At 45.4% G+C, this 26,939-nt stretch overlaps 1 protein-coding gene across 3 annotated transcripts in view; it reads right to left on the bottom strand.

Moving 5' to 3' along the window:
• Positions 1 to 17,752, bottom strand: part of LOC147913140 (liver carboxylesterase-like) — a 29,162-nt gene extending 11,410 nt beyond the window's left edge. For 2 of the 3 annotated variants that reach the window (XM_087420237.1, XM_087420238.1), the window contains exons 1-7: positions 17,701 to 17,752; positions 14,577 to 14,781; positions 11,014 to 11,158; positions 7,677 to 7,810; positions 4,749 to 4,902; positions 3,116 to 3,220; positions 1,165 to 1,269 (exon numbers count right to left, since the gene is read on the bottom strand). In XM_087420237.1, coding sequence (XP_087276363.1) covers positions 1,165 to 1,269; positions 3,116 to 3,220; positions 4,749 to 4,902; positions 7,677 to 7,810; positions 11,014 to 11,158; positions 14,577 to 14,781; positions 17,701 to 17,752 — 900 coding nt within the window. Of the gene's footprint in view, positions 1 to 1,164; positions 1,270 to 3,115; positions 3,221 to 4,748; positions 4,903 to 7,676; positions 7,811 to 11,013; positions 11,159 to 14,576; positions 14,785 to 17,700 lie in introns of all 3 variants that reach the window. The other variant, XM_087420236.1, reaches the window with a different exon arrangement.
• Positions 17,753 to 26,939: the final 9,187 nt, after the last annotated feature.

The following is a 26,939-nucleotide window of genomic DNA, read 5'->3' as shown; positions in this document are numbered from 1 at the left end:
TCCAGACAGGGAGTCCAGGGGCTCAGGCTACTCCTGGGTTCACATTCACACCCTTCCTCCACAAAGGGAATGGTTTTTATTGGCCCTAGATGCTGTATTCCCTAGGTGTCTGTCCTTGTGATGACACACTGCCATAGCCATCCATCAATCCTCAAATGTCACCTTCTCTGTGAGGCATCCCTACTGACTATGTTGAATGTTTCTCTTCTCTATACTCTCACCACACTTAACTCAAGAAGTATATGGTGTGTTTCTCCTGAATAATTTCTTATGAGCAAGGACTATATCCAATTCACATATGCATCACCCTCTGTATTACCTGCCCCCCCCACCGCCGTATACCTAGCTTGGATGCATGGATTGATGGACTTGGGCAACACATGGAGTATGGGTGAATTGGATGGATAAGTGGATAGATGGGTGAGACCTAGCAGGTATGTGATGGGTGGATCATAGATTTTAGAAGGATGGATGATGGAGTAAAAATATATGGTGGCTGCATAATGCATGATGATTGATAATAGACAAAACAAAGTTACAGATGGTTGGATATTAGATTGATGAAAGGATATAGATGAATTGGATGGATTGGTGGATGGATAGATGGGTAATAAGGTGATGAAAGGGTGGGTGAATGCATGGTTTATTGGTTGAACCCATGAATGGGTGGATGTATAGTTATCCTGGAATGACAACTGAAGCAGGGTCTCAGAAAATCTAGAAAACTGGGCCACCACTGGGTTGTAATTGAGATAGTTTCTAAATGAGCCATGACAAGTTGTGACAACGTTCCTGAAAATCTTTGTTAATATCCCCATCATCTAAATTCAGGATGGTAGTTACTTCTGGAAATATGTAATGTTTAATTTCTTAAAAATATATCTGAAAACAAGAATGGCAAAATAGTAAGTTTTGATAGAGCTGAGGGATTATTACACAATTGTTCATTGTGTTATTCTTTGCCTTGCTAAGGTTTGAGATATTTCATAATAAAAAAGAAAAAAAGAAATTCCCCATCAGATCCAGAGGTTGACACTGTTCCTAAGAGGTGAGACACTGCCCCAGGTAGTTTTTCTGGGGCAAGGGGACAGCTGAAATGGTGGAGCCTGGGGCCAAGTTTACAGAGTAGGGGGCTTGTGCAGCCACAAGAACGGATGGACCTACCATCTTCTGCGACGTCTTCAGGAGCTCGTCCTCTGTCTTCTGGCGCAGGCAGTGAACAAGGACAGCTGAGGTAGTGGTTTTACACCCAGCAAAGGCAGCAATTTTCTGCAGAGATCAGAGGTGACAGCAGGATTAAAGAGCCACGTCCCTTCCCTCTGTCAGTAGAGAGGTGTTCCATCCCAAACTCAATTTCTAAAGGCAGCAGAGGAGGTGGCAGAAAATACTCTAGACCAGCAGGTTTGGGTCCTGGTCCCAGTCATGCCAGTTACACAAGATCTGTCTCTGTTACCTTATCTCTGTTAAAATGGCACAGTGATCTCAGAGCTGAGCATCTAAGGAGAGGCAGCATGGAGTGGGGCTTAAGAGCATGGAGCCCAGAATCACACTGTCTGGTTTCAAGTCTCAGCTCATCCACTTACTAGCCATTTGGCCTCAGGCAAGCCCCTTATAAAATGGGACCAGAAGAGAAGATGCAGATGGACAGAAGGCAGCCTTCATGATGGTGGGGCCGTGGAGAGTGTGTAGGGCTCCCCAGAGCCTAGGACAGTGTCTGACACAGAATCAATGCTCAGTACGTGTTTGCTGAATAAATAAAAAGGCACATAGAGAAGTAGAGAGGAGAGAGAAAGAGAGAGAGAGGGAAAGAATGCGAGAATGTGAGAGAGAAAGAACAGTAATAAGTCTTAGATACACTTCATTTTCCCAGTTTCTGGTTCCTGTTTGATAGCAAAATCCAGCCCCATCTCCGATACCTCTGTTTCCTTTAAATGAATTCCCCCTTCTCGACTTAAGCCTGGTCAAGTGGGCTTCTGTTGTCTGTAACCAAAGAATTCTGTGAAACATTCTCAAAAATTCTAAAAATTCGTGGTGTCTTCTTTTCCTTTCCGTCTGGCTGCTGTCCCCACCACTCCAGGAAACCAGCTCTCACAGCCTTATAAAAACGCTCCACATTAGTGACTCCAGTGGACATTCCTCAGCAGAGCTGCCTGTTGCTCACTCTTCCTTGGCTTCCTAACAGTCTCTAGATAAAGACAAAGTCCTCACAGGGTCCTGTGCAGCATGGCCCCTGCAATGTCCCCCTCCTCAGCTCAATCCAGGTGCCCTCTGGTCCTTCTGCGGTGGCCACATCAGCCTTTCTCATTCTATCTCACTCGAGATACTTCCTCCTGAGGCCGGACATTTGCACCTGCTATTTCCTTTTCCTGGAATATTCTTTTCTCACCAAGTAAATTACCATTCATACCCCTGACTTCAACTCATTGATAATTTTTTCAGGAAACATTTCCTGATAACCTCCCCCTTCTCACTGGACTAACTTCTACTTTTGGATTCTGTTATGACATCAGATACCTCGCCTTTATTACTCTTGTCACAGTTGACATTTATAATTTATGTGATTATGTAATTACGAATCTGTCTGCTCCATTAGAAGAAGCATCAGGAGGTTGCTAGATGTCTGGCTATATCAAAATTATTTGTTGAGTGAATGAGTGTATGAATTCTCCAGGAACCACTCTCAGTCACAGGCCCTCAGAGACGGACCACTCCCGGCCCATATGCTGCAAGCAGGTTCACCAGAACTCAGACTCTGAGAGAGACAACACATGGTAACACTCCACTGCCCACTGTCTGGCATGGCCCCCACCTTGGCACACTTTGGGCAGTGTGGTCAGTGGACAGTGCCCTGCGCTGGCAGTGCAGAGTCATGACCCTGAGTTCCAGCTCTGCCCTGATCGCTCTCTGACCTTGACAAGCTGCTGCCACTCTCGGCCCAGTTTGCTCAGCTGGATAACTGGGAGATTGGATGAGGGGTCTCCTTGTCCTTCCTGCTCAGCCACTCTCACTTCTGTGATTCTTTGAGGATGTCAGCTGGATCCCACAGCAAGAAAGGCCCTTGAAGACTCCAGGAGAACAGAGCACAGGGCGCAGGGGTGGTCCAGTGTAGACCTACCTGCGCTGCGGCCTTCGAGTCCTTCTTGACCAGAGAAGAAATGAGGGCCACCCCACTCTCAGAGATGGCCCGGTGGAAGAGGTTCTTGGTCAGTGGAGATAACATCTGAGAGGGGATGGAGAGGAAGACAGTTTATGCTCACGGGGAGGGATCTTCAAGAGCTCTGCCCTGGCCCATTCCCCTGGAGACCCTGGGGCTCAGTGGACATGACAGGTCATTGCCTGGTCTGGCCTGTGCCCCAGGCTGACCTTGGGACCTGGCTTCTCTAAGAAAACCTGTCAGCTGGAGGGAGCCAGGAGCACAGAGTGAGGGACAGACAGGAAGTGTGTGGCATGTGCTGATTATAACAATCAAAAGTATCTGAAAGATGCTTGGCTATTCCAAGCATCACTTTAAAGGCACAATTCTGATTCTGTATTTCCATTACTCAGAATGTATCCTAAGAAAAAATATCATGGTGGCACACACGATTTTTAAGAATGCTCATGCTGCTTACAAGAGTAAAAATTGGAAATAATTCAAGGTTTCAATATTACGATATTGTGTAAGTAAGTTATTTTTCATTCTTACTGTGGTACGCTATGTGACTTTAAAAAATAAAATTATGGAAGAATACTTAATGATTAGGGAAATATTTATGTTGTATTATGATGTTAAGGAAGGCTTTTTTGTTTAAAATTCCTAGATAGATAGAGAGGTAGACAGAAGATAGGGTGAGTCATGGAAAAAAGTCTAGAAAACTACATGTCAAACTGTCCATGGTGAGGATCTCTGGATAATGAGATTATGGATGAAATTTCTCTTCTCTGAGGTTATCTGTACTTTTCCTTTATCTTCACTTTATAAAACATAAAAATATTTCCCTTTGAGTATTCAACTACAGAGCCAATAATTTGTTTAAAAGTACGCTAATAGGTCTGACCGTCTACTAAACTGTGAGGCAGCTGCAGGGTTCCCCACAGCTCCCAGCATCTTCTAATCTGGTTTTCCATCTTCGCTTCCCTCAGTGTCTCCCTCAGCCCCATTCCCCATATCAGGCTCCCAGGTCATGTCTGTGTCCCACATCCCCTGTCCCATCTCTCCCTGTCCCACCTTCTGACCCCTCCTCCCTATCACCCAGTCCCCCAGCCCAGCTCCATCCCTCACTCCAGAGACTGCTGCCCTCCCTCTTGGGAATGGAGGAGACATCAGACCACCTCAGAGGAGGCCCTTGACCTGCTCTTAGTGCTCATGTCCCCCTGACATATAGATCTGGCTTCAAGCCAAGCCAGACACTCTGCCCAAATCTCATGGTTGACTCCTCTTATTCATAACTTATACCCACCACTACTTCCCAAGAGAAGTGAGGTGAGTTATATGTCAAAATGATTAGGAAGGAGAGAGAGATCTCAACCAAGTGAGAAGAGGAGGAAGGTTATTGTAGCAGCTGAAGCTGGAGTTTCTTATGGCCCCAGGATGCTAAGCTGAGTTCTGAGCTTCCTGGGAGCCAAGAAGAGATTGGCCATTAGCTCTCCACCATCAGATGCTGTGAAGAGAAAGGTCAGCCTTGAATCCAGGTCTAGGAGCTCATGGCTAGATTGGCTGGTCTCTAATGAGTCCCATCAGAAGCCACACCAGGGCCAGGAACACTTACAAGGACAGAGACACTTTCACCTCCCGCTGACTGTCCAAAGATGGTCACAGAGCCTGGGTTCCCTCCAAAGTTGGCAATGTTCTCCTGGACCCAGTGCAGTGCAGACACCTGGTCCAAGTGACCCCAGTTCCCCCGGCTGTGTTCGTCCCCTGTGCTGTGAGTAAGAGAACAGGGTGAGGCGGGAGCAGAGACATCATTGCAGGGCTCACAGGACCATAGATGGGGCTGGGAGCTCTAGGTGAGCCTTCTGGAATGAGACGTGGCTTCCACAGCCCTGACACAGGGGTCTTCACCTGTCTTCCTCTCCTGCAGCATTGTTCTGTTGTGGGCTCTACAGTCCTTCATCCCCATCTATCTATTGAGCATCTACCATGTGCAAACACTGTCCTAAGAGCCAGGAGCCCATCTGAGAAGAAGACATGCAAATCTATGACTACACAGAGCTCACACTACAGATCATAAGCAAATAAACAGATAAATATAGAATATAATGTCATGTAGTGAAAGTGCTTTCAGGAAAAACAAAATTGGGAAAGCGAAAAGGCAGAGTTGGGGCAGTGGGATCCTATTTCAGATCACATGACCAGGGAAGGCCTCTTTGAGGCTGTGGCATTTGAGTAGAGACCTGAGCGAATGAGCACAGAGCCTTGCAAATATCCAAAGAGGGGAATTCCAGGTGGAAGAAACAGAAAGTACAAAGACCCCGGAGTCCAGTGAACAAAGTGTGAGTGTAGGACATACAGCTAGAGAGGGCCCTGTGGGCCTTGGTGAGGACGTCGACATCATTATGAGTAAGAAGGGAAGTCACTGCAAGGGAAGGACATGAATCCGTTTACATATTAAATGATGACTCTGGCTACTCTATGGATCAGACAGAGTATAAAATTAGCAGGGTTATAAAAGTAGGAGGTTATTACAATAATCCCGAGAAGAGACAGAGGGCTTAGATTAGGGTGGGCGGAAGGTAGGAAGTGAGAAGTGGTTGAATTCTAAATGAATCTTAAAGGTGGAGCCAGAGCATTTTCTGATCAACTGGATGTGGAGTGTGAGAAAAAGAGAAGTGTAAAGGTTGACCACATGACCTTGATCCTGAGCAACTAGAAGGATGAAGCTGCCAACAGTTGAGCAAGGGGCACTGTGAGGAAAGTTGGAGGGTTTTGGGGGAGGGGCAGTGGCAGTCAAAGGTTAAGTTTGTCCCTGTGAAGTGTGAGGTGCCCTTTAGACGTCCGGTGGAGACTGCAGGGGGTAGAAGGACGTAGTTAATGATGTGCATCTGGGTCTCAAAGGAGAAGTTGGGGCTAAAAATAGGGAGCCATGAAAGTGCCCCCTGCTGTCACTGCAGGCAGCAGTGGAGATGGAGAAGGAGACACACTCAGAGGACTGAGGACAGGGAGGAGGAAGGTCCAATGAAGGGGCTGAGAAGGAGCAGTCTGTGAGGTAGGAGGTGGTCAGGAGTGGAGAGAAGAGAGCATTTCAAAAAGAAGTGAGCAATTGTCTGTGGATGCTGCCACGACCATGTGTGGATGTTTGCTGAGACTGGGCGAAGAGGTTCAATTGGTCATTGGTGACCTCGAGCAGAACAGACTGGTGACATTGTCGGGGTGAAAACCTGACTAGCATTGGTACAGGAGACATTGGGAGGAGAGGAAGCAGGTAGCGTACACGTATCAGTTTTTCTGTAATGAGGAGCAGAGAAATGGGCCATGGGTGAAAGAGATGAGCAGTCTTAATGAAAGCAATACGTCCTGGGTCATGATGCACCTGGGTTAACCCTTCTCCAGCTCCATAGGTAATTCCAGGAAGTAGCCCACCCCTCCGTCAGCCCACCCAACAGCCATCTCAGGGTCAGAGGTCCTGGGGCTGGTGCATTCAGAAAAGGCTCATAGTAACTGTGTCCTGCAGGAAACCAGGTTCTGTTTCCACGGAGACTCGATGGAGAAGACTCTAGCCTTGACTCATGCATATGCCAAATGCAGAAGGGAAAGAGATGAGTGGACCTGACAATCCCTGGGAGGGCTGTTCTTTGAGAACAGATGCTACAACAACCTCCCAGCTCCAGCCACGTATTTCTTCACCCAAAAGCATTCGCTGAGATCCCACCATGAATCTGCTCCTTCCTTACTTTACCACCAGGTAGGATGTGTAATCCTCTGACTGCTGTGCTGCGTGCTAACTGGCATTTTAGAGGTTGCAATGTGCTGGGGCAACACAAGTGAAAAGGAGATGAGCATTTCAGAGAAGGTGACATTGGAGTTAGCCAGCCCTGGCAGTCTAGCTGTTAAGATTCAGTGCTCTCACTGTCACGGCTCAGGTTTGTTTCCCCATCAGGGAAACATACCACCCATCTTTTGGTTTTCATACTGTGGTAGCTGCGTGTTGCTGTGATGCTGAAAGCTACGCCACCAGTGTTTCAAATACCAGCAGGGTCACTCATGGTGGACAGGATTCAATGGAGCTTCCAGACCAAGACAGACTAGGAAGAAGGACATGGCCACCCACGTCCAAAAAAATTGGCCATGAAAACCCTATGAACAGCAGTGGAGTATTGTCTGATACGGGGCTAGAAGATGAGAGGATGGCACAGAAACACTGGGCAGAGTTCTGCTCTGCTGATCATGGTCTCTAGGAATCAGAATCAAATCAATGGCTCCAATAGCAAACATTTGGGTTGGGCCTTACAGGATGAATAAAAGTTTGTCAGGTAGAGTAGACATTCTACACAGAGGGAACAGCACATGCAAAGCTCAGAAGCAGTGGACCAGTGTGGCTGGGAAATGAGAATGTAGATGGAGCCCAATTATGAAGGGACTTGGGTGCCTTACTACGGAACTTAGCAAAGATCCCCTTGAGGGCAGACATGACAAGAGTGAGGTCCTAGCATCCTTGATTTGGGGGCCAGTGTGCAGTGAGGGGAGTCCAATATCTTACCTAAAGAATCCCCAGATGCCCAGGCGGTACTGAATGGTCACCACCACCACGTTTTCATGGGCAGCGAGAACGAGCCCATCATAGGTTGATGCTCCGCCCAGCACCAGACCACCTCCATGGATCCACACCATCACCTGGACAGGGAGGAAGCAACAATACTGGTTATAAGAAGGAGAGCTGAGGAGGACCTCAAGAGGTTGTCTGGTTTGGTCACCTATCTCTTACCGATGCCTCAAGGAGGCCATTACCCAAAGTTCACCACTCCCCAGCAAAGTTGGTGAAGGTAGTCGCTCTCCTCCCCCACTCTCCCAGCTGGGACTCAGGCCACCACCCCACTCAATGCATCCTTGTTGCCCTTGCCTGTCCCCCAAGCCTCAGTGTCACCTCTAACGAGGACTCTACATGCTGAGAACACCATCATGGGCACATTTAAGGTGAAGGGTGCCATCTTCTTGCTAACACTCTCATCATCCTCTTGCGTGGACCCCTCACCCAGCTCATCATATTCTGCATGCCACCACCCTTGTATTTCAGCTTCATGTTAGTTACCTCTTATTCAGTGAATTAAATTTCTCTCATGCATGAATGATTATCTAAAGAAGCTCATATCCCTCTAGTGGTATGTTTTCTTAATATGCCTTCCCTCTGCCTCCTCTGCATTCCCAATCCCACCCATCCTCTAAAGCCCAGCCTAAAAGCCATCTCCTCCAAGAAGTCCTCAATCATTTGACTAACATGATCTGAGAACCTACTACGTGCCAAGGACTGTGATAACAATCGAGGATGAGTGGCACACAACAATTCATGACTCAGGGCTCTTGCATTTAAAGAGTTCACCTAACAAGGAAGTGAGAGTAGCTGAAATAATAATATTGTAATAATTTTGTTAATTAAAAAAACTCGTTGGGCCGGCCCTGTGGCTTAGTGGTTAAGTGCGCGAGCTCCGCTGCTGGCGGCCCGGGTTCGGATCCCGGGTGTGCACCGACGCACTGCTTCTCTGGCCATGCTGAGGCCGCGTCCCACATGCAGCAGCTGGAAGGATGTGCAACTATGACATACAACTATCTACTGGGGCTTTGAGGGAAAAAAAATAAATAAAATTAAAAAAAAAAAACTCGTAACACAAACTATGTGCCCAGTACTGCTCTAAGCATTGAAAAATAAACCATCCATGAAGTAGGGACTACTACTGTTCCATTTTACAGACAGTAAAACTGATGAACTTAGCCTGACTGAGGTCACACAGCTAATAAGTGGTGGGGCCAGGACTTGAACCTAGGCAGTCTGGCTCCAGAGTCCACATGTTGAGCCACCCAGCACACTACAGCCAACGGCCACAGTGCAGTAGGTCAGCTGTTGGGGAAGGAGTAAGATCTTCCCTTCAACTCTAACTAACATGTTCCGAGTACTACTTTGTGTACCTCGCCAGGTACTGAGATAAGGCTTGATATTCATTATGAATACTCATATGCGATTATTCTTGTTTTGAAGAAACAGAACCAGGTGTCTTAGCTAGTAAAAGGCAGAACCAGGATTTAAAAGGAGATGCTGTAATTCCAGAACCTGTGACCATAGGCAGAAGTCTCTTGCCTCCAGGTTGCCAAAGCTCCTATTCCTCCCACACCTCTGATCCCTGCCAACCTCCGAGTGGAGGGACTGAATGTGAATCATCTCTGAGAGAAAGCTGAGCCAAGGTCCAGTCAGTAGTGATCTGCTGAAGTTAGTCTCTATGTGTGCAGCCCAGATGATAAAATCCTTGAAGGCAGGGGCTGTATAGTAATGGTTTTATGTTCCTCCTTTCTCCTAACCCTAAGGTCTAGCCATGTATATGGGGGCACTGAGTACATAACAGAAGAATGAACGAATGAACGAATGAATGAATGAATGAGTCAACTTTTGTCTCCACCCATTTGGGCCAAGCATGTGCAGTGATGCTTCTAGATACAGGTTCACAGACACCTCCTCCACTCCTGGGCACCATGCCAGGTGTGTCCTGGGAGATGGCTGGGTGTTCACACCCCTCCCTTCTCCACCCCAGGACCCCTCATTTTCCAGCAGACCCTTCTCACCCTCCAGCCTTGTCTGGAAGCCTGCCCCATCTCTGGGCCTCCCTTTATTTAGGAAATTCTGACTCACTGTGTCATCAGCCCCTGCCAAAGACAATTAGGGAGGGAATTTAGCTACAACAAAGTCCCAGACAGTTGGCCAAAGGCAAAAGGAAAGTGCTTCTTGGATTGACCCACGTTCTTCCCTCACACTTCCCTCACAGGACACCTCAGAGAGGGATCTTAGTGTGCTGAGGACAGGCCACACACAGGCTCAATTTCCTAGGCTGTGTCAAATAGCACCGGTTGAATGTCAGAAGACTCATGCTCTTCTCCTGTCAACCCTATGTGTGACCCTGCCTTCCCTCTCTGGGCCTCAGTAAAAGAAGGGTTGGGTTGTTGGCTTATCTCTAAGTTCTTTCTAGTTCTCAGGTTATTGGAAGTTACGCCTTAGCTGCTCTCTGTATCACATTCTTAATGTATCATCCAAGAGTAATCATTCTTCTTGTTCTATTAGTGTAAGACAACTTGGAAAAACTGTAAGGTACATTACAGATGTGCAGCAAACTCTCCAATAGATCCTATGTCTGTCACTAGGGAAAGTGAGGTTGAAGGGGAGCAGAACATGCCACCCCAAAATATACCATTTTAGTATGCTGATTATTTTGAAATAAACTTACTTAAGAAAGCTACTTAGGAAAGAGTGAGTGTAAGAAGCACATTCTAACTGCTTTTGTCCCTCCAAAAGCAGGAAAGAAATCTTCCATGTGAAGGGTACCCTCCCTGCACCAGGAGGGTAAAAGGCATCCTTATCACCAGAGATAGGGAATTTAAGGCTGAGAAGGCTGTATAAACAACCTTTGTTACTTCCTCTTTAACTTCTTACCCCAACCCAAAGCCCTTTGCTTTGTCAGATCTTCACGAATAATTCTGTCTTTGTTTAAAATGGATAAATGCTGCTTGTTTTGGTTGCTTCTTTGATGTTCAAATTTTTATGAGCTCCTGTATGTACGAAATTAAATTTGTTTTTCTCCTGTTAATCTGTCTTATGTCAATTTAGTTATTAGGCCAGCCAAAGAACTTAGTAAGGAAGAAGAGAAAAGTTTTCATCCCCTGCAGTTTCCTGCGGTCACGTGGTCTGGCTGTGGTGGGTAAAGAAAGCCCTGGGGCCCCTGAAACAGCCATGGATGGTGTGTCCCCACCCCAAACTGCCTTCATCCTCTTCCATTCTCCACCAGAAGATCCTGGAGGCTGGAACTCACCAACCTTGACCAGTGGTTCCCACTGCTTACCGGCAGCCTATTTTTCTTCGTCAAGTCAGCAGGAGTGTAAATATTTAGGTAAAGACAGTCTTCAGAAAACTTGAAAGAAATTTTCTCCCTTCTGTTGGTAAGGTAGTCTGAGAATTCCTGCCCCATTACTGCATCTTGGGAGCACCTGGGAAGGGAGGGAAACGAAGAACTCCTGAAGTTCAATCAGATCTAAGCAATGAGGTGTCTCCTGCTGTCAAGTGGGGTCTTGGACTAGGGAGGTTAGGCCTGTAATAGAGTTGTTCTTACCAGACTGGAGACACTGGAATGGGCAGGAGACTATCTCAGGATCTGTGAGGGAGGCCCTGGGGCTCACTAAGTTCTTCCGGGACTGTGTACAGCTAGGAGGCCTGGCACCTGTCCCAACCCAGATATTGGGGGATGCCCGTGGTCAAGAGGGGAGGCTGCATATGCACCTGGGTGATGACCATTTCCTGCATGCCCTGGACACAGCCTGGCTCTCCTCTGGGCTTTGTACGGTGGGCTGCAGGGTGAAGATGTTCTCACCAGGTAAACCATCCTAGGCCATGGGAGAGTTACATAAAGCATGAGAAGTCACTCAAATGGCAGACATTTAAGTCATACAACAGGTAAGGGTGAAACATTTGTAGGGCAGCATTAAAAGAACTGTGTTCTAGTCCTGCCTCAGCCATTAAGACGCTGGGTGACTTTGGTTGAATTCCTTCCCTGCTCTTGGCCTTAATCTGCTAGATCTAGGTGAGGGAGTGATTTCTATCAGGAGTCTGCAGCCCTAACATACTAAGACTCTATCATCACCCATCCCGCACAAGCACTAATGCTTGCCCAAATAACCGATCTTAAAGATCCAACGGAGATTATAATTGGCAACATTTACTGAGTCCTCCCAGCATGCCAGGTGTTGTACTCTTTGTGTATTAACTCATTTAATCCTCAAATCAGCCCCATGACATAGGTTCTATTATTCTCCAGATTTTATAGACAAGAAAATTAAGGCAAAGAGAAGTTAGAACTCCTTCCTTCACACAGCCAGAAAGATCCATACTGTGGAGCGCTTATGTTTCCAAGGATGTTATAAGCAACATTTTGTGAATGTCAATGTACCCAGAAGGCAGGCATCACTGCCTCCAGTGTGTAGATGAGGAAACTGAGCCACAAAGGTGCTTGGATGGCACAGCTGTCAAGCGGCAGAGTCAGAGCCTGCAAAATCAGGAGTCAGGACTTCCTGATTTCTATCCTGTGGGAACTTTGCCCAGATCACCAAGAACAAGGGTCATAATATTCATAAAATAAGAAATTCAAATGTCAAAAAAGGGAACAACATTAGTATTCAAATAATTGAGAATAAATAGCAAAATTATATATATAATTATGATGATGATTATTATTATTTTGCCTATCCATTTGCCAAAAAAACATTTAATAATCCCAAACATTGCCGAAAGTGCCGTGAATGGAGGTTTTCATACATTAATCGAATGAGTGTAGTTGGGACATTTCTGGAGGGAAATTTAACAAAAGGTGCATATTCTTGGACTCATAAAAGTCATTTATTGGAACTTATCCAAAAATATTCATGAGTGTGCATAAAGATTTACCTACAGGATGTTCATTAGAGAGTTATGTATATTATCCAAAATATCTGGAACAAATTAATGACCTCAAATAACAGATTAGGTAAATAAATTATGATTCAATACCCAAGGTAATGCAGCTATTAAATATCAGGCTGTGATATTTAATGACATAGAATGATGTTCATGATGTACTGATAAATGAGCAAAGCCGGTATCCAAACAATTGTATAGTGTGATGGGATATTGTGATTTATAATAAGAAATATATATTTGTTTTTTGTCCAGTTTCCGGCACAGAGCTCCTGAAATATTGGAATTTCCTGTGTTGAGAGCTATGAAGACGTCTTATGTTATATTAATGAAGTGACTTTTGGACTGCACCTGAGGAAAGGGGCTTGTTGCCAGGAGAACTAACCAGTGATTAGAGGGTTGGAACTTTCAGTCCCTCCCTGCTAACATCTGGGGAAGAGAGAGGGGCTGGAGCTTGAATCAATGGTCAGTGGTCGATGATTTAATCAATCATGCCTATGTAATGAACCTCCATAAAAAAAGTAGAGGACGGGGTTCAGAGAGCTTCCAGGTTGGTGAACCAGAACATTTCCATGTGCCGCTGTGCCAGGCCCCAAACTCCACGAGAACAGAAGCTCCTTTCTTTAGGACCTCGCCATATGTATCTCTTCATCTGCTGTTGATTCGAACCCTTTAATATTCTTTGCAATAAACTGGCCATCTAGTGAGTAAACTAGTTTCCTGAGTTCTATGAGTCACTCTAGCAAATTAATGGCTTGGAGTGGGTCATGGGAACTTCTGATTTATAGCCGGTCAGTCAAAAGTGCAACGTGGACTTGGAATTGGCATCAGAAGCAGAGGGCAGTATTGTGGGACTGATCCCTTAAACTGTGGTATCAGATACCACCTCTTCTTAAATAGTGTCAGAATTGAGTTGAATTACAGGACACCCAGCTGGTGTCTGAGAATGGCTTGCTGGTGTGGAATAAAACAACACATATTGGAATTGTGTGCGGATTCTTACATAGTTATATTTTTAAGGGAGAAAATATGCAACAGATAAAAGACTAAATAGAATCTAAAATATGAGCAGCAGTTTTCTCCAGGAGGTGAAATCATATACAATTTTCATTTTCTTACCTTTCCTTACCTGTACTTCCTCACTTTTCTGTATTAAGTATGTATTACACTTGCATCAGAAAATAAAAACAGTGAATATTACTTTTAAGGAAGGAAGAAAGCAAGGGGAGAAAAGTAGAGACGAGGAAAAAAAAGAAAAGGAGGCAAGAGGCAGGACCCTGGAAATTACTAGAAATGCCTTGCTAAAATGAATAAAGTCTGAATGGATGCATGCAGGAATCTGGGTGCCCTGGGGTGAGGCTGGGGGACTTATTTGCCCAATTTGTCTAGAGTGACTGAGATGCAACAACCACTGCTCTGCTCGTGACTAGGTGGCTAGACACACCTGGGAGTTGAGAACCTGCCTGGCCAACACCCCAAAGCACTCCCCACCCACACACTGCCTGGTTCACCCCACTGGCCAACTATGGCAAAGTACGGACAGGAAAATAAACGGAAACACTGCTTCTGATCCTTTGCACTTGCTCACATTTTTATTTTTTTCCAAAGCACTTATCATACTCTAACATACTAAATAATTCATTTATTAATTTGCATATTGTTTATTATCTGTCTCTTCTCCTAGAATGCAAGACCCATGAAGATGTGATCTTTGTTCTGTTCATTAATGAATCCCAGGAACCTAGAATATGGCTGGCACACAGTAAGTGCTCAATAACTATATGCTGAATAAAGGGCTCTAGAGTGCTGTGAGAGTTCTGGAATGTCTCTAAGGATCTACAGTTTCTGGAGGATTCCAGAATAAATTATAAGCCACTCAGAGGATTGTCTGGGCTCCTTCCTGCATCACTTTGAGGCAAATGTCCCACTGAAAGTTGCCAAAGCCACCCCCCGGCTTACATAGGAGGGTAGGAGGTGGTGTTCTTCACGAAGTGCCATGGTTCTGCAGGCTGCGGCGGAGCAAACCTCAGGGGTCCAAGAGGGGGCTTGGCAAAAGGGACTCCAAGGAAAACGGCCACAGGCTGTGCAATTCCTTCTAGGCTGACGTACTTCCCCAGGACCTTGCCCTGCACAGTGTCCACAACAGGCGGCAAGGATGGGAGCCCTGCTGGACATGGAGAGGAAATGACACATCAGGGATGGAAGGTTTGACCTGGATTCCAGATGGGTCTCCCACTTTCAGCATGTGACCTTGAATGAGTGACCACAACTCTCTAATCCTCAGTTTCTTCTTATGTAAAAGAGAGACGAAGTTAACTGTCCTTCCTAACTCATCGGGCTATCTTAAGGAGCAAAGTGGAATTGGAGGTAAAACAACACCAAGTAAATGTAAAAGCAAGAAGGAGAGCTGCTGGGAGTGAACAGACACTGGGTTTCCACTCTCAGGAGCCTCTGGAAACAATTATCCACTAGGATCCCGGTGCTGAGCTGCACGCTGGATGGGAGGGTGAATAAGAGGTGGCCCTCTTCTCAGAAGCTCTGAATCTTGTAGGAAGAATGAGCCACACACATACCTGACCCTCCTGCTGGGAAGGAAGTGGTCAGTGTCCTGAGAGAGGCACCAGTAAGGTCCTACAGGAGTGAGAAGAGGAACCGAGGCCTTCTGATTGGTGGCATCATGGAGGCCGTGACCTTGGAGTGGGGACTTGCAGCAGGAGGAGGACTGAGTAAGGGGAGACGGAAGAGGGGGTATACAGGTATAAAGCAGAGAAGAGAATGTGCTGAGGCTCTGAGACAGCAAAATGCAAGGCCTGCCCGAGGAAGAGTGATGGACCATTTGAGCCAGAGGGAGTCTGTGGGGAGGGGAAAAGAATCCTGGGCTGAGAGTGGTTCATGTCTGGGAGGGCCTCGAATGCCAGGCTAAGGGTTTAGGCTTTATTTAGCGGGTAAATGAGCAGCAGGGAACAGTTCTGGAGTGCAGGAGAGTGACACAATCAGCTTGAAGAGGGTTCTTCTGGTGGCTCTGAGCAGGGTCGTCCAGAGAGGGAGAGATATGGGGTCAGATTCCTCTCTGTTCCATTCTTGTGGAGCAGACAGTGCCTCCTCACTGAACTAGAAACTCACCTCCCTGCAGCTTCCCCATCAGCCCTGGTTCTAGCTGCTGTGGGACCATCCTGAGCTGTCATGGGACAGGTGGCCTTTCAGACACTTGATCGTGCCCATCCCTCAGGTCTTCTCTTATGTGTCTTCAGTTTGTTTAAGTATTCCTCATAAGAAATGATGTCTAGCCTCCCATCTTCCCAGTTGGTCTCCTTTAGATGTGGACAAAAGGTCAACTATCCTTCAAAGTGTCTGGCTAGAGCAGAAAGAATAACTCAGATTTGTTCTTATAGAAGAATATCGAATGCTAACCTTCAAGAGAGATGAAGTAGACAGGAGCCAGATTGTTAAGGGTGAGAACGTGGGTGATGGGTGAGAGGCATCAGCAGTAATGGTAAGAGCGGCAGTTACCACGTATGTAATAGGTAATGATTATATACTGAGCACTTCCTTTGTGCCAGATGTGCATTTCAGCTCAGTTTAATTAATCTTTACAAAAGCTTTGCTAGGTAGGTATCCATATGCCCATTTTACAGATGAGGAAGCTGAGGAAATGGAGGAAGCCAGTATGGACTTTTTGAAGATGCAATGTGATGGCCTTGCTAAAGGGGGACCATTAGTAAAGGAGTGATCCCCCCTCTAATCTCTAATTTTATTCTTACTCTGCCCTTACACAAAGTTCCAGGCCTCTCACGGTGCCATACCACCAGAAAGAAGATAGACTCAAGATGGGCCTGGGCTGTCAGGACACTGGTGGCCAGAGCACTTGCTCTGGACTCAGGAGTCACAGAGAGAGTCCAAGAGCGTGATTTTCCAGCTGACCTTGGACCAGGCCATTTCCCTGTCTGAACCTCAGTTTCTCCATCCATCAAATGGCACACATGCGTTCCGAGGTTCCTTGTTGCACCCTTGTATTAACCATGTCCTTAGTGTCTGTGTTTGATGCTTTGACATCCGGGGCCTTGCTGACCCTGGAGGGACTGTCCCTCCCAGAGGCAGCCATTCCTAGAGTTGGGAATCAGCTTGTCCTTCCAGCATGCCACAGCCCATACCCCAACCACCTTCTTTATCAGGCTCCTGCCCTAATCACACAGGACCAGGTACCTGACAACTGCAGACAGCCCCGAGGCCCCAGAGCCCATTGAAATTGTTCAGTTTGCCAACCCTAAACCTACTTATCCTGCCTCACCCCTTCCTCCCTCCAGTAATCATGATAAAGACTCTCGCTCACAATTCCTCCTCCTCCCTCTGTATCCTGACCCCCAAGTGCTTCCCCCTGTGGCCCACCATGGTGGTGACGTGACTCATCCCCTTGGGAACTATGAGTAACAGACTATCTTTTCAGTGGCATTCAGCTCCTGGTCTGTAGGTCTTACCATTCCCCAAATTTCTATTAATACATTATAATTTCAAACAACCCCTTATTTATGAATCTTTATTTTGCACTCTCTCTACACCAGGAACTATGAGCTTTAGAAACAACAACCCATTTCATTCTCACAACAGCCTAGTGAGGTAGGCACTGTTGTCTACACCATTTTAAAGGGGGAAACTGAGGCACAGAAATGTGAAGTACCTTGTCTAAGGATACACAGCTAGTAAGTGCTGAGATGAGATTCGAACCTGTGCACTCTGGCCCCAGAGTTGATGTTAATATTTTTTAAGCCACTCTCCATGATTTGGCCATATCTGCACTAATAATCAAGGGGAAAATAAACTGAGCTCTCCAAAGTCCTCATCTGGAGGCATGAGGTTAGGTGGTTGCCCTCCTGTGAATGTGCGGGCAGCCAAGGTTTCAGGGTGTTTACCCTCCGTTACATCTCTGTCAGACCCAGGGCTTAGGAGCCTCTGAGCTCCAAGTCTGGGGGGGGAGCTACGGCTGAACCGGACCTGTCATGTCTTTGTCCTGTACGCGTCTCCTCCACCTTGTCCCCAGACAAGGATTTCCAATGTGCCCTGCTATTTGTATTTCAGAAGGACTCACCCCAAGACTTGGAAGTGGCCAGGGGGACCAGGACCAGAGCGAAGAGCCACATCGTGGAAGGACAGCAGCTCCTGGGCCTGCAGGTCCCCATGCTGCTTATAGGGGCTGTGCAGTCCAGAGCCCTCCAGAGCCCCAGCTCGCCCCGCCCCTCAGCACCTGCTCCTGCTGTTGATAGCCTAATCAGGCAGAAAAGCTCTCTCCCTTCCAAAGTTGGCTCTGGACTTTTTTGGAGCCTCAAAGTCACCCCTGCCCAGAGTTTACCCTCTTTTATCTGAACAGCCTGTCCTGAAGTCTCCAGTTACAGATAGCCACAGATTGGTCACACAACTTGTTACATAAGGGTCTCTCCCTTCCTGGACTCTAACCATAGTGCTGTGAGCTTCCCAAAGGCAGGCACAAGCAACAGATGCCTTTTGGCAACAGGAGGCTTTGGTCTGGGGCTCTTAGAATAAGCATAAAAACTTTTAGACCAACTCCCAGCCCCACAGCTGCAGCCGGGGAACTGAGGACAAATCTCTCACCTTCCCTGGGCTTCTATTTCATAGAGCTCTATGTTGCCAAGTATGGAAGCATCTTAAATTTCATCCAGTCTTCCTTCTGATGCATAAATTAACTTTACAATATTCCTGCCAATTGAGTCAGCCTCCTGTCGCACACCTCCAAGGTCAGGGAACTCACTACTTTTCCAGATAGGAATCTTGGGATAGAATGTTCTCACAGTAATGAACTCCAGCTCTCCATAGTGCCTGGCTCTAACCATCCATCCATCTTTCCTTTTATTCTTTATTCCATTTATTCATTCATTCTCCAAAATTTACCAAATGCCTGGCACTACGCTGGGTGTTGTATATACAAAGAAGAATTCAAGACGTTCCATCTCCTCAAGGAGCTCACTGTGGAGTAGATAAAACAGATAGGGTGTGTGTGGGGGGGTGTGATTTGCAGTGCAATATAAAAATACCAAAATAGAGGGATACAAACTGCTCTGAGTACACCTGGGAAAGTGTCCCTTACTTGCTGGAGACACGAGGAAGATGCTCAAAGCCTGTTTCACAGACCATTAAATGTCCAACAACAGGGAATTCGTTAAATATACTCATACAGCAGGCTAAGGAAATACTATGCATTCACTCAAAGTAGTGATGCACATCTCTATTTATTGACAAGAAAAGACAGTCATAACCAATGTTAAGGGGAAAAAAGAGCAGGTTATAAAATAGTTACAGCTGCTTTGGGAAAAAGTTTCACAGTTCCTCAAAAATTAAACACAGAGTTATCATATTTCCCAACGTTTCCACTCCTAGGTAATCACCCAAAATAATTGAAAACATGTCCATAAGAACACTTGTACACAAATAGTAGCATTATTCATAATAACCAAAAGTGGAAACAACCCAAATGTCCATCAACTGATGAATGAACAAATAAAATGTGATCTATCCATACAAGGAAATATCATTCAGCCATAGAAATAAATGAAGTATGGATATACGTTACAACATCAATGAACCTTGAAAATGTTATGCCAATGAAAGAAGCCAAAAACAAAAGGTCACATACTGTGCAATTCGATTTATAAAAAATGTCCCTAATAAGGAAATTCATAGAGACAGAAAGCAGATTAGAGGTTGCTAGAGGCTAGGGCAAAAGAGAAGGAGTGAGTGTTAATTGGCATGAGGTTTCTTTTTGGAGTGATGGAAATGTTCTGGGATTAGATAGTGGTGATTGTTACACAACTTTGAGAATATACTAATACCACTGAATTGTACACTTTAAAAGATTTTTTTTAATTTTAGACACCAGCCTTTTTTGATTTTTTAGCAGCTAAGTTTTTATTTTTGTGAGGAAGACCAGCCCAGGGTAACACCAGTTCGGATCCTGGGCACAGACTTAGTCACCACTTATCAAGCCATGCTGAGGCAACGTTTCACATAGAAGAACTAGAAGGACTAGAGGACCTACAACTAGGACATGCAACTACGTACTGGGGCTTTGGGGAGAAAAAGGAAAAAGAGGAAGATTGGCAACAGATATTAGCTCAGGGCTAATCTTCCTCAAAGAAAAATAAAAGGTGAATTTTATGGTATGTAAATTATTATCCAATAAATAAATATTTTTTTAAAAATCTAGTCATGTATAATATCCCACTTTAATAAAATATATATCTTTGCTTGCATAGGAAAAATTCTGGAAGGTTATACATTTAATTAGTATTATAGCAGCCATTTACTGGCTGTAATATTATGTGTGAATACTTCTTATTTTCCACTTTTATTCATTCAGACATTAATTTGACTGTGTGGCGAACACTGTGCTGAGTGTTTTGTTTGCAGGATCTCACTTAGTTGTCAAAACGACCCGTGAGTTGATACCATTATCTCCCGGGGCTCAGTGTGGTCCAGGAACTGGCCCACAGTCACATATCGAGTATGAGGAAGAGCTGAGGATTGAACAAATGCTGCATAACATTACAGCGCATACTCACAACCACTCTGCTGCGGTGTTAAAAACTTTTTGACAAACTGACTTTGTTGGTGCCCTAAGCACATGCTTGGTTCCCCTGTGGGTGAGCTCATGTAGCCTCTCTCTTCTGGAATCTCCTCCACATTGGCCCCTTCAAAGTGCCGCACCTTGCTGCTGACCCCTCCTGGGTCCTCAGGCTGCCTGGAAGGATGGTTGGAAACAGGGGTGCTGGGGCTCCTGGGAGAGGTAGTGACCAGGTGGTGGAGGGCTTGCTGATGGCTCACACTTCATGATCCCCTCTCCCTGTGCGGACTTCTCACCGAGGAGGTGCTGCCCAGCCAGGGATGCATGCCCCATGCCCCGTCACATTAACTGGAGTCATGAGATTCATTCTTGTCAATGCAGCAAGGGCGGATGTGAAGCAGGGTTGTCTCCAGGCCAGCACAGTAAAGAGACAGCTGTGCCTTCTCCACGCTCACACTGTTTTTCCAGTGTCATTTGACAAGCCTGCCCTTGTCCAGGCCAGACCAATATTGACATCAGGCAAAACAGGGCAACCAGCAGCCATAAAATACATGACAATCCTAGAAAAATCTCACAGGTTCTTGGCCAAGGCCATGGGTTATAGATGAAACGAAGCTTCTGGGGGATCAAAATTCAAATAACGGATGCTCATTTACACTAATTCCAGACACTGTGGCAGGCCAGTGAGGGGGAGCCCTGTGGAGGGGTGAGGACATTGGGACAGCATTAGTGTTGGTACCCAGAGGTGATTGCTTCTGCAGAGATTGCCCTGGCCTGGGGGTCCTCCCTTTTATCCAGGAAAGAAACACGGGTCATAAATACCACCCTAATGAAGAGCACCCCTATCTCTATGCACGTGGGACAATCTGGGTGGTCTTATGAGCAGACAAGGCTATTTCTAATCACTTAGCACACCACACACAAACACACGCACACACACGCATACGCACACCTGTTAAGACATAATGATCTTGCCTTTTACCCTGGCCAACTGGCCTTTGCAACCTGGGAACACAGCCTTGGCTCTTAGCCTATGAGGACTGTAGCATGCTGACTTAGCACAATATAAAAGGCAGGGATGAATTTCTCTCTGGCACATAGCCTACGAAGCCAGTAGGATGCTGACTTAGCACAATATAAAGGGCAGGGATAAATTAATCTCCCAATTCCACTGTTCAATCACACACCCGCTTGTGACACCAACCAATTCTGCAAACACAGGCAGTTACTTCCTGACCTCACCGTGTCTGGCTGCAGCCTGGAAGCCCATTCCTGGCTCATGATGACTCTGCAGAAGTGATGGGTGAGGCTGCAGTCTACGAAGCCTGAAGCCAGACCTCAGTTTTACTTAACATGTATAATCTCCCTGCGTCACATTAGCTGTAGGCGATCCAGCTCTTCTTGTTTCAGTGCCCATTGACTGGGATTATTGCTGTTCCCTCAGGGAACTCCCTGAGGTTTCCCGTGTGGAACTACATGGTCTGAAGAGTAAAGTCCTAGGAACTGGCCTTAACTCCCAAGTGGTTGGGCAGGTCTCAGGAGAGAAGACACCTCTGGGGGCTCCAAATTAGCCCCCCAAACCTCTCCATCTCCATCAGTTTATGCAATAGATACATGGAGAGCACATGTTAGAACAAGCACTGGACTAGTAGGAGCCCCTGTCCCACTGGGCCCTTCACTTGACTTCATCTATTAATCACGGGATTAATCAGGCAGAGCCTTCATGGTGGGGAACATGGCACTGGAGACCAGAGGTCTGGGAACCCCAGTGGGTGCCATTCAGGGATCCTTTCTGGAAAGGGGGAGATTAAAGGCAAGAGTGGCAATGGATGAGGTAACTTCTCATGCACTGCTCACCCTGGATCAATATTCTGGAATCCTGAATCTAGAATCCTGAGACATTTTCCAATGCAGCCTAGATATAAGCAGTGTTGCTAGAACCTCAGTTATTCTCATAATACCATCATGTTTTTTAACATATCAGCATACCATCTGTACTATTATTGTCAGTTTTCTTAAATGGGTTAATACTTTACTTTAGCACTCTCATTCAAAAGGAAATTTTACACTATTTCCATAAATGGAAGACCTCAATAACTTGCCATGAATTAATTGTAAGCATGGAAAATGTGTTATTGTATTTTTAAACATTAAAATGATGGTAAAATTAAAAAGAAAATATAAGTAATAACACCTCTAAATGATTTACAAAAGTGTACACCTCAAAATACGTTACTTAATGGGAAAAGTGGAGCAGTGATAGTCTGTTAGTAATATAAGGGCAGGGACAACCTTGTCCACCATCATGACCACTAGATAATTCCCCAGGAATTGGCTTCATTAGGGTTATTGTTACTGCAGCCATTTCCTTGAGTTTCAGGGACCTTCTTCTCTTTGACACTCAGATCACTGGGGAGAAATCCCATTATGTTCACTCCTCTCAAGGCCCTTGATGCTCGGCTATAATTAGGTGGTCAGACTCCCAGGGATCAAGCTGGTCCTAGAACTGAGTGAGAGAGAGCACCTGTGGGAAATTGTGGCCTGGGGATGACTCCTGAGGGGAAACGCTGCCCACTGGGCATAGTGGTCATCCCGCATGGCACTAACAACTGACGGTCAGGTCACCTACATCAGGCAATCACGTGGGACTGCCTAGTTTAGCTCCTGCTGAGTAAGAATGTGTTGTGAGAGTAGGGCAAACTATGGCAGCAAATGGGCCCAGAATTACAGGGGCTTATTCCTTGCTTATGTAAGGGACTGGGGTGCTGTTCAGCTCAACAAAGTGGCTGTCCTCCATATGGTGACTCAGGAATATAGCCAGGGGCTCAGCAAACTTATTCCGTAAGGGCCACATGGTAAATATTTTAGGCTTGGTGGGCCCTATCGTCTCTGTGGCAGCTCCTGAACTCTGTTCTTGTAGCAAAAGCAGCATAGACAACGCCCAGGCAGACTGCTATAGCTGTGTTTCAATAAAACTTTATTTTAAAAACATGGTAGGCCAGATTTGGCCCATAGAGCAGAGCTTACAGACCACTGATCTAGACCATGGTGGCTTTGCCGTCTTTAACCCTTGGTCTCTAATGTTGTTATGGGTGTTGATTCCAGTCAGCTGCAGTGGGGAGGATCATGAAGAAGAGAACATGGTGCAGGGGGGCATTGTGGGCCAGCCCTGGATGTGGCACTCCTCACTTCCACTCACATTCCACTCGAAAGAACTTAGCCACACGGCCAATATGATTGCAAGGAAGACTGGGAAGTGTGGTCTGGTTGTGCCCCAAAGAAGGTAAGACAGACTTTGATGGACAGCTAGCAACTCCTGTCACAAATAATATCCATTATATTACAGATTTTATATTAGGGATATTTTCCTAATACACAGCAAAACAAATATGTAACCACTATTAAATGCTTTAAAGTTTGTTTGCACGCCATCTGAAATGATCCTGCATAACTCTGGGAATAAGTGTACTATACTTTTATAAGCACTGAAATTTTGTACTTCTTTGGTTTAAATTCAAAGAGCCTGATTGTAAACCCAGTCCCTACTTGCTAAGGCTACTCTCTAAAGGTTTCCTTCAGCCTTTTAAGAATAAAGAAGGTAAACGGGTGAATCCGAAAGACATGTAAAGATTTAGGCCCAGAAAGGTTAAGTTAAATCATATTCTGGAAAGGGCTCAGCAATTCAAATTACTATTATAGACTTTATTGTAGACATCTGGGTGAATACAGGGATCTCAACTAGAGAAGTGTTTGTGTGTTTTCTTATCCTGAAAGTTTATATATATTAATGCCCCAAACTTCCCATGACTTTTCCTCATTATACTGGGCATTAACAGGAAGGTGGTGTTTGGAGGAGCAGAAAACATAGGACATTAGCAGTGGTGGAAGGTGGGTTTGGAGGCTTCTTGGGGATGTCATTTGGGATGGAAGGATGAATAAGGAGAGAGGGCTGAAATGCCAAATTAAGGAGAACTGGCTTTCACCCTGGACAATGGGGAGCCATTTAAGTGCTTTAATCCAGGGAATGACAAGATAAAAACGGCATTTCCTAAAGCAGAATCTGGCAGGCTCAGATAAGCCATTGGAGGGGCCAATGGGGTTACTCTGTAAAGGAAACTCCAGGTACTCACTGGGAGGGTAGAGGGTGAGCTCTCCTTTCCAAAGATGGCTAAGGTCTCTGCGTGTGAATGCTTAGCCTTTTGGGGTCCCACAGGCCTCAGCAAGAATAATGACATAAGTGTTTTCAAAATGCTGGACTGCAGAAAGCTTTGCCAAATCTCTGGATCTATTGATGCTGGTTCTCAGTTCTCACTTTAGAAGGTCACGGAAGCCACAGAAGTGGTAACCCCCTGAGATCCCCCCAGTCATTGTCTGTTCTGTCCTACGTGTCCTTCTGTGGAAGCAGGTCTGGAGCACATTGGGGAGGACACAGGAGTGTGTGTGGGAGAACGAGTCAGTCCATGGTCCCCAGTCCCATCACCCAGGTTCCAAGGGCTTTTCAGGCTCATACGTATAAAATATCATTTCAACATCCCAATAAGCACGAACATTAAGATGAGCAAATTAAAACCAGATTCTCAAATTGCCCCTATCAAATTGTCAAGAATTTGTACCCCTATTATTTTAGTGGTCGTGCTAAGTATTGGAAAGATACGGAAAACAGGAACTTTCACCGCTGATGTGAGAGATAAACTAGTACAGGCATTTTTGGGAGGCAATTTGAAAAAATCTATCCAAACAGGCATCCCTGGGTATCTGCGGGGGATTGGTTCCAGGACTCCCTGTGGATACCAAAATTCGCAGACGCTCATGCCCAGATTCAACCAACCATGGATCATAAACATAGTGCACCATCGTTAGTTGGCTGAATCTGCCATTGTGGAACCCACAGACACGGAGGGCCAATTGTACTTAACAGGGGCATCTCCATTGCCCTAGCTATTGTCTCTCTAGGAATAATTCTGAATGAGCCTAAAGGTGTATGCACCAGATGGTTTACCTCAGTGATACTGACAGTACTAAGAACTATGAAATAACCTAGTGACCAAAAATAGTAAATGGTTAAGTAATTTATTAAGTATACCTACTATGGGATGTTATGTAGCTGTCAAAAATGTGGGAACATATGTAGTATTGTTGTTAAACGTTCATTAAAAAAGCAGTTTGCCACTTCCTGTTAAAGAAGAAGGATCATAACTTGCATTTATTTTCACTCTCTCCTCAAATGCATCTAAAAGGATAGTAAAATAGTCTTTAAAGACACAAGCCCACATGGACACACAGAATGGAAGCATTCTGGAAGCTGGAAGATGGACAGAGGAATGACAACTGCTTTTTGAGCAGAGAAAGTGAAAGTCAGTGCACAGGGAGGAGGGAGCCCCCAGACACACAGACTCGAGGTGGAGGCAGTAGAAAATTCTCTGGATTTAGAGCTACCAGGTACCTATGAAAGTGGGGTGCAGATATCTCCCACTTATGCACAGGAGCGTTCAGCTCTCCCCTCTCAGATACACCCCCAGGCCGAAGTTCCCCATTGGTGCTCTGCCTCTGTCAGTCCTAGAATTGGATTGAATCTGGGGAATCTGAACACCTGATTAGAACAGAGCATCAGAGGGGCCTTGGCAGCATCAACATCATGTGATTTCTGTCCAGAGATGTGAGCTTCAACAAGAAATTCCCTGAAGGTCCAGGAAATGGTGCAGTAACAGCCACCCTTGACGAAGCCAATGCCTCGTCACCTAACTAGTGGTCATGATGGTGGGCAAGATTGTCCCTGCCCTTATACTACTAACTGACCATAAATGGTCCACTTTTCCCATTGAGTAACTTACTTTCAGGAATGCAATTTTGTAAATCAATTGTTGCATATAGTAAAACTCAGCGAAGAAATGTACAGTAATTAATAAGAATAAAATTGTAGAGTCTTTCAGAAAATATCAAGTGTTAACATCAATAGAGAGCAGCTGGAAATCTCTTACTCTGTTGAGAGGAGGGCAAATTTGTACAACCACCTTGGAAAACTGTTTGGAGTGTCTACTATAAAGTTGACATATGCAACTCCTGTGACCCAGCAAAGCTGCTCATAGGTAAATATCTAAGATAAATCCATGCATACAGTCACTAAGACATGTTCTAGAATATTCAAAGCAACTCTATTCATAAAAAAACTGAAACTGGAAACTATCCAAGTGTCCAACAACAGTAGAATGGATAAATTATGTCATACACAAATACTGACCATCCAGTAATGATAATGAGCAAACGATAACCACATACTATATGGATGAGTGTCATAAACATGATGTTGAGAGAGAGAAGCTGGACGAAAGAGTACCAGAGTCTGTTTATATGAGGAACAACACCCAGAAAACTAAAATTTGCTGCTAGAGGTCAGGATCATGGTTACCATTGTGGGTGATGGGGGAGGAAGAGGGGTGGTGGGCAGGGCCTGGGACTGGGCACAGACGGAATCCGGGATGCTCACCATATTCTGTGTCTTAATCTGGGTGCTGTTACACAGACATGATCAGTTAGTGAAAATTCATCAAGAGAATACATATATAGTATATATGTATCCATATATAATATATATACATAGACACTTTTTTGTTTGTGTGTTATATTCACTTTGAAATCTCAAAAATTTGTACCAGATCCTAAGAACTTATTGTTTAATACAGGAGAGAAGAGTGTTATAGATAAAATTACTGAGGACTATATAAATCATAGAAACAGAATAGAATGTAAATAGT

The sequence above is a fragment of the Ceratotherium simum genome, chromosome 30, assembly GCF_057802395.1.
Source record: "Ceratotherium simum simum isolate JZ-2026a chromosome 30, ASM5780239v1, whole genome shotgun sequence".
Lineage (NCBI taxonomy): Eukaryota > Metazoa > Chordata > Mammalia > Perissodactyla > Rhinocerotidae > Ceratotherium > Ceratotherium simum.
This window is presented reverse-complemented; position numbering and strand designations above follow the sequence as displayed.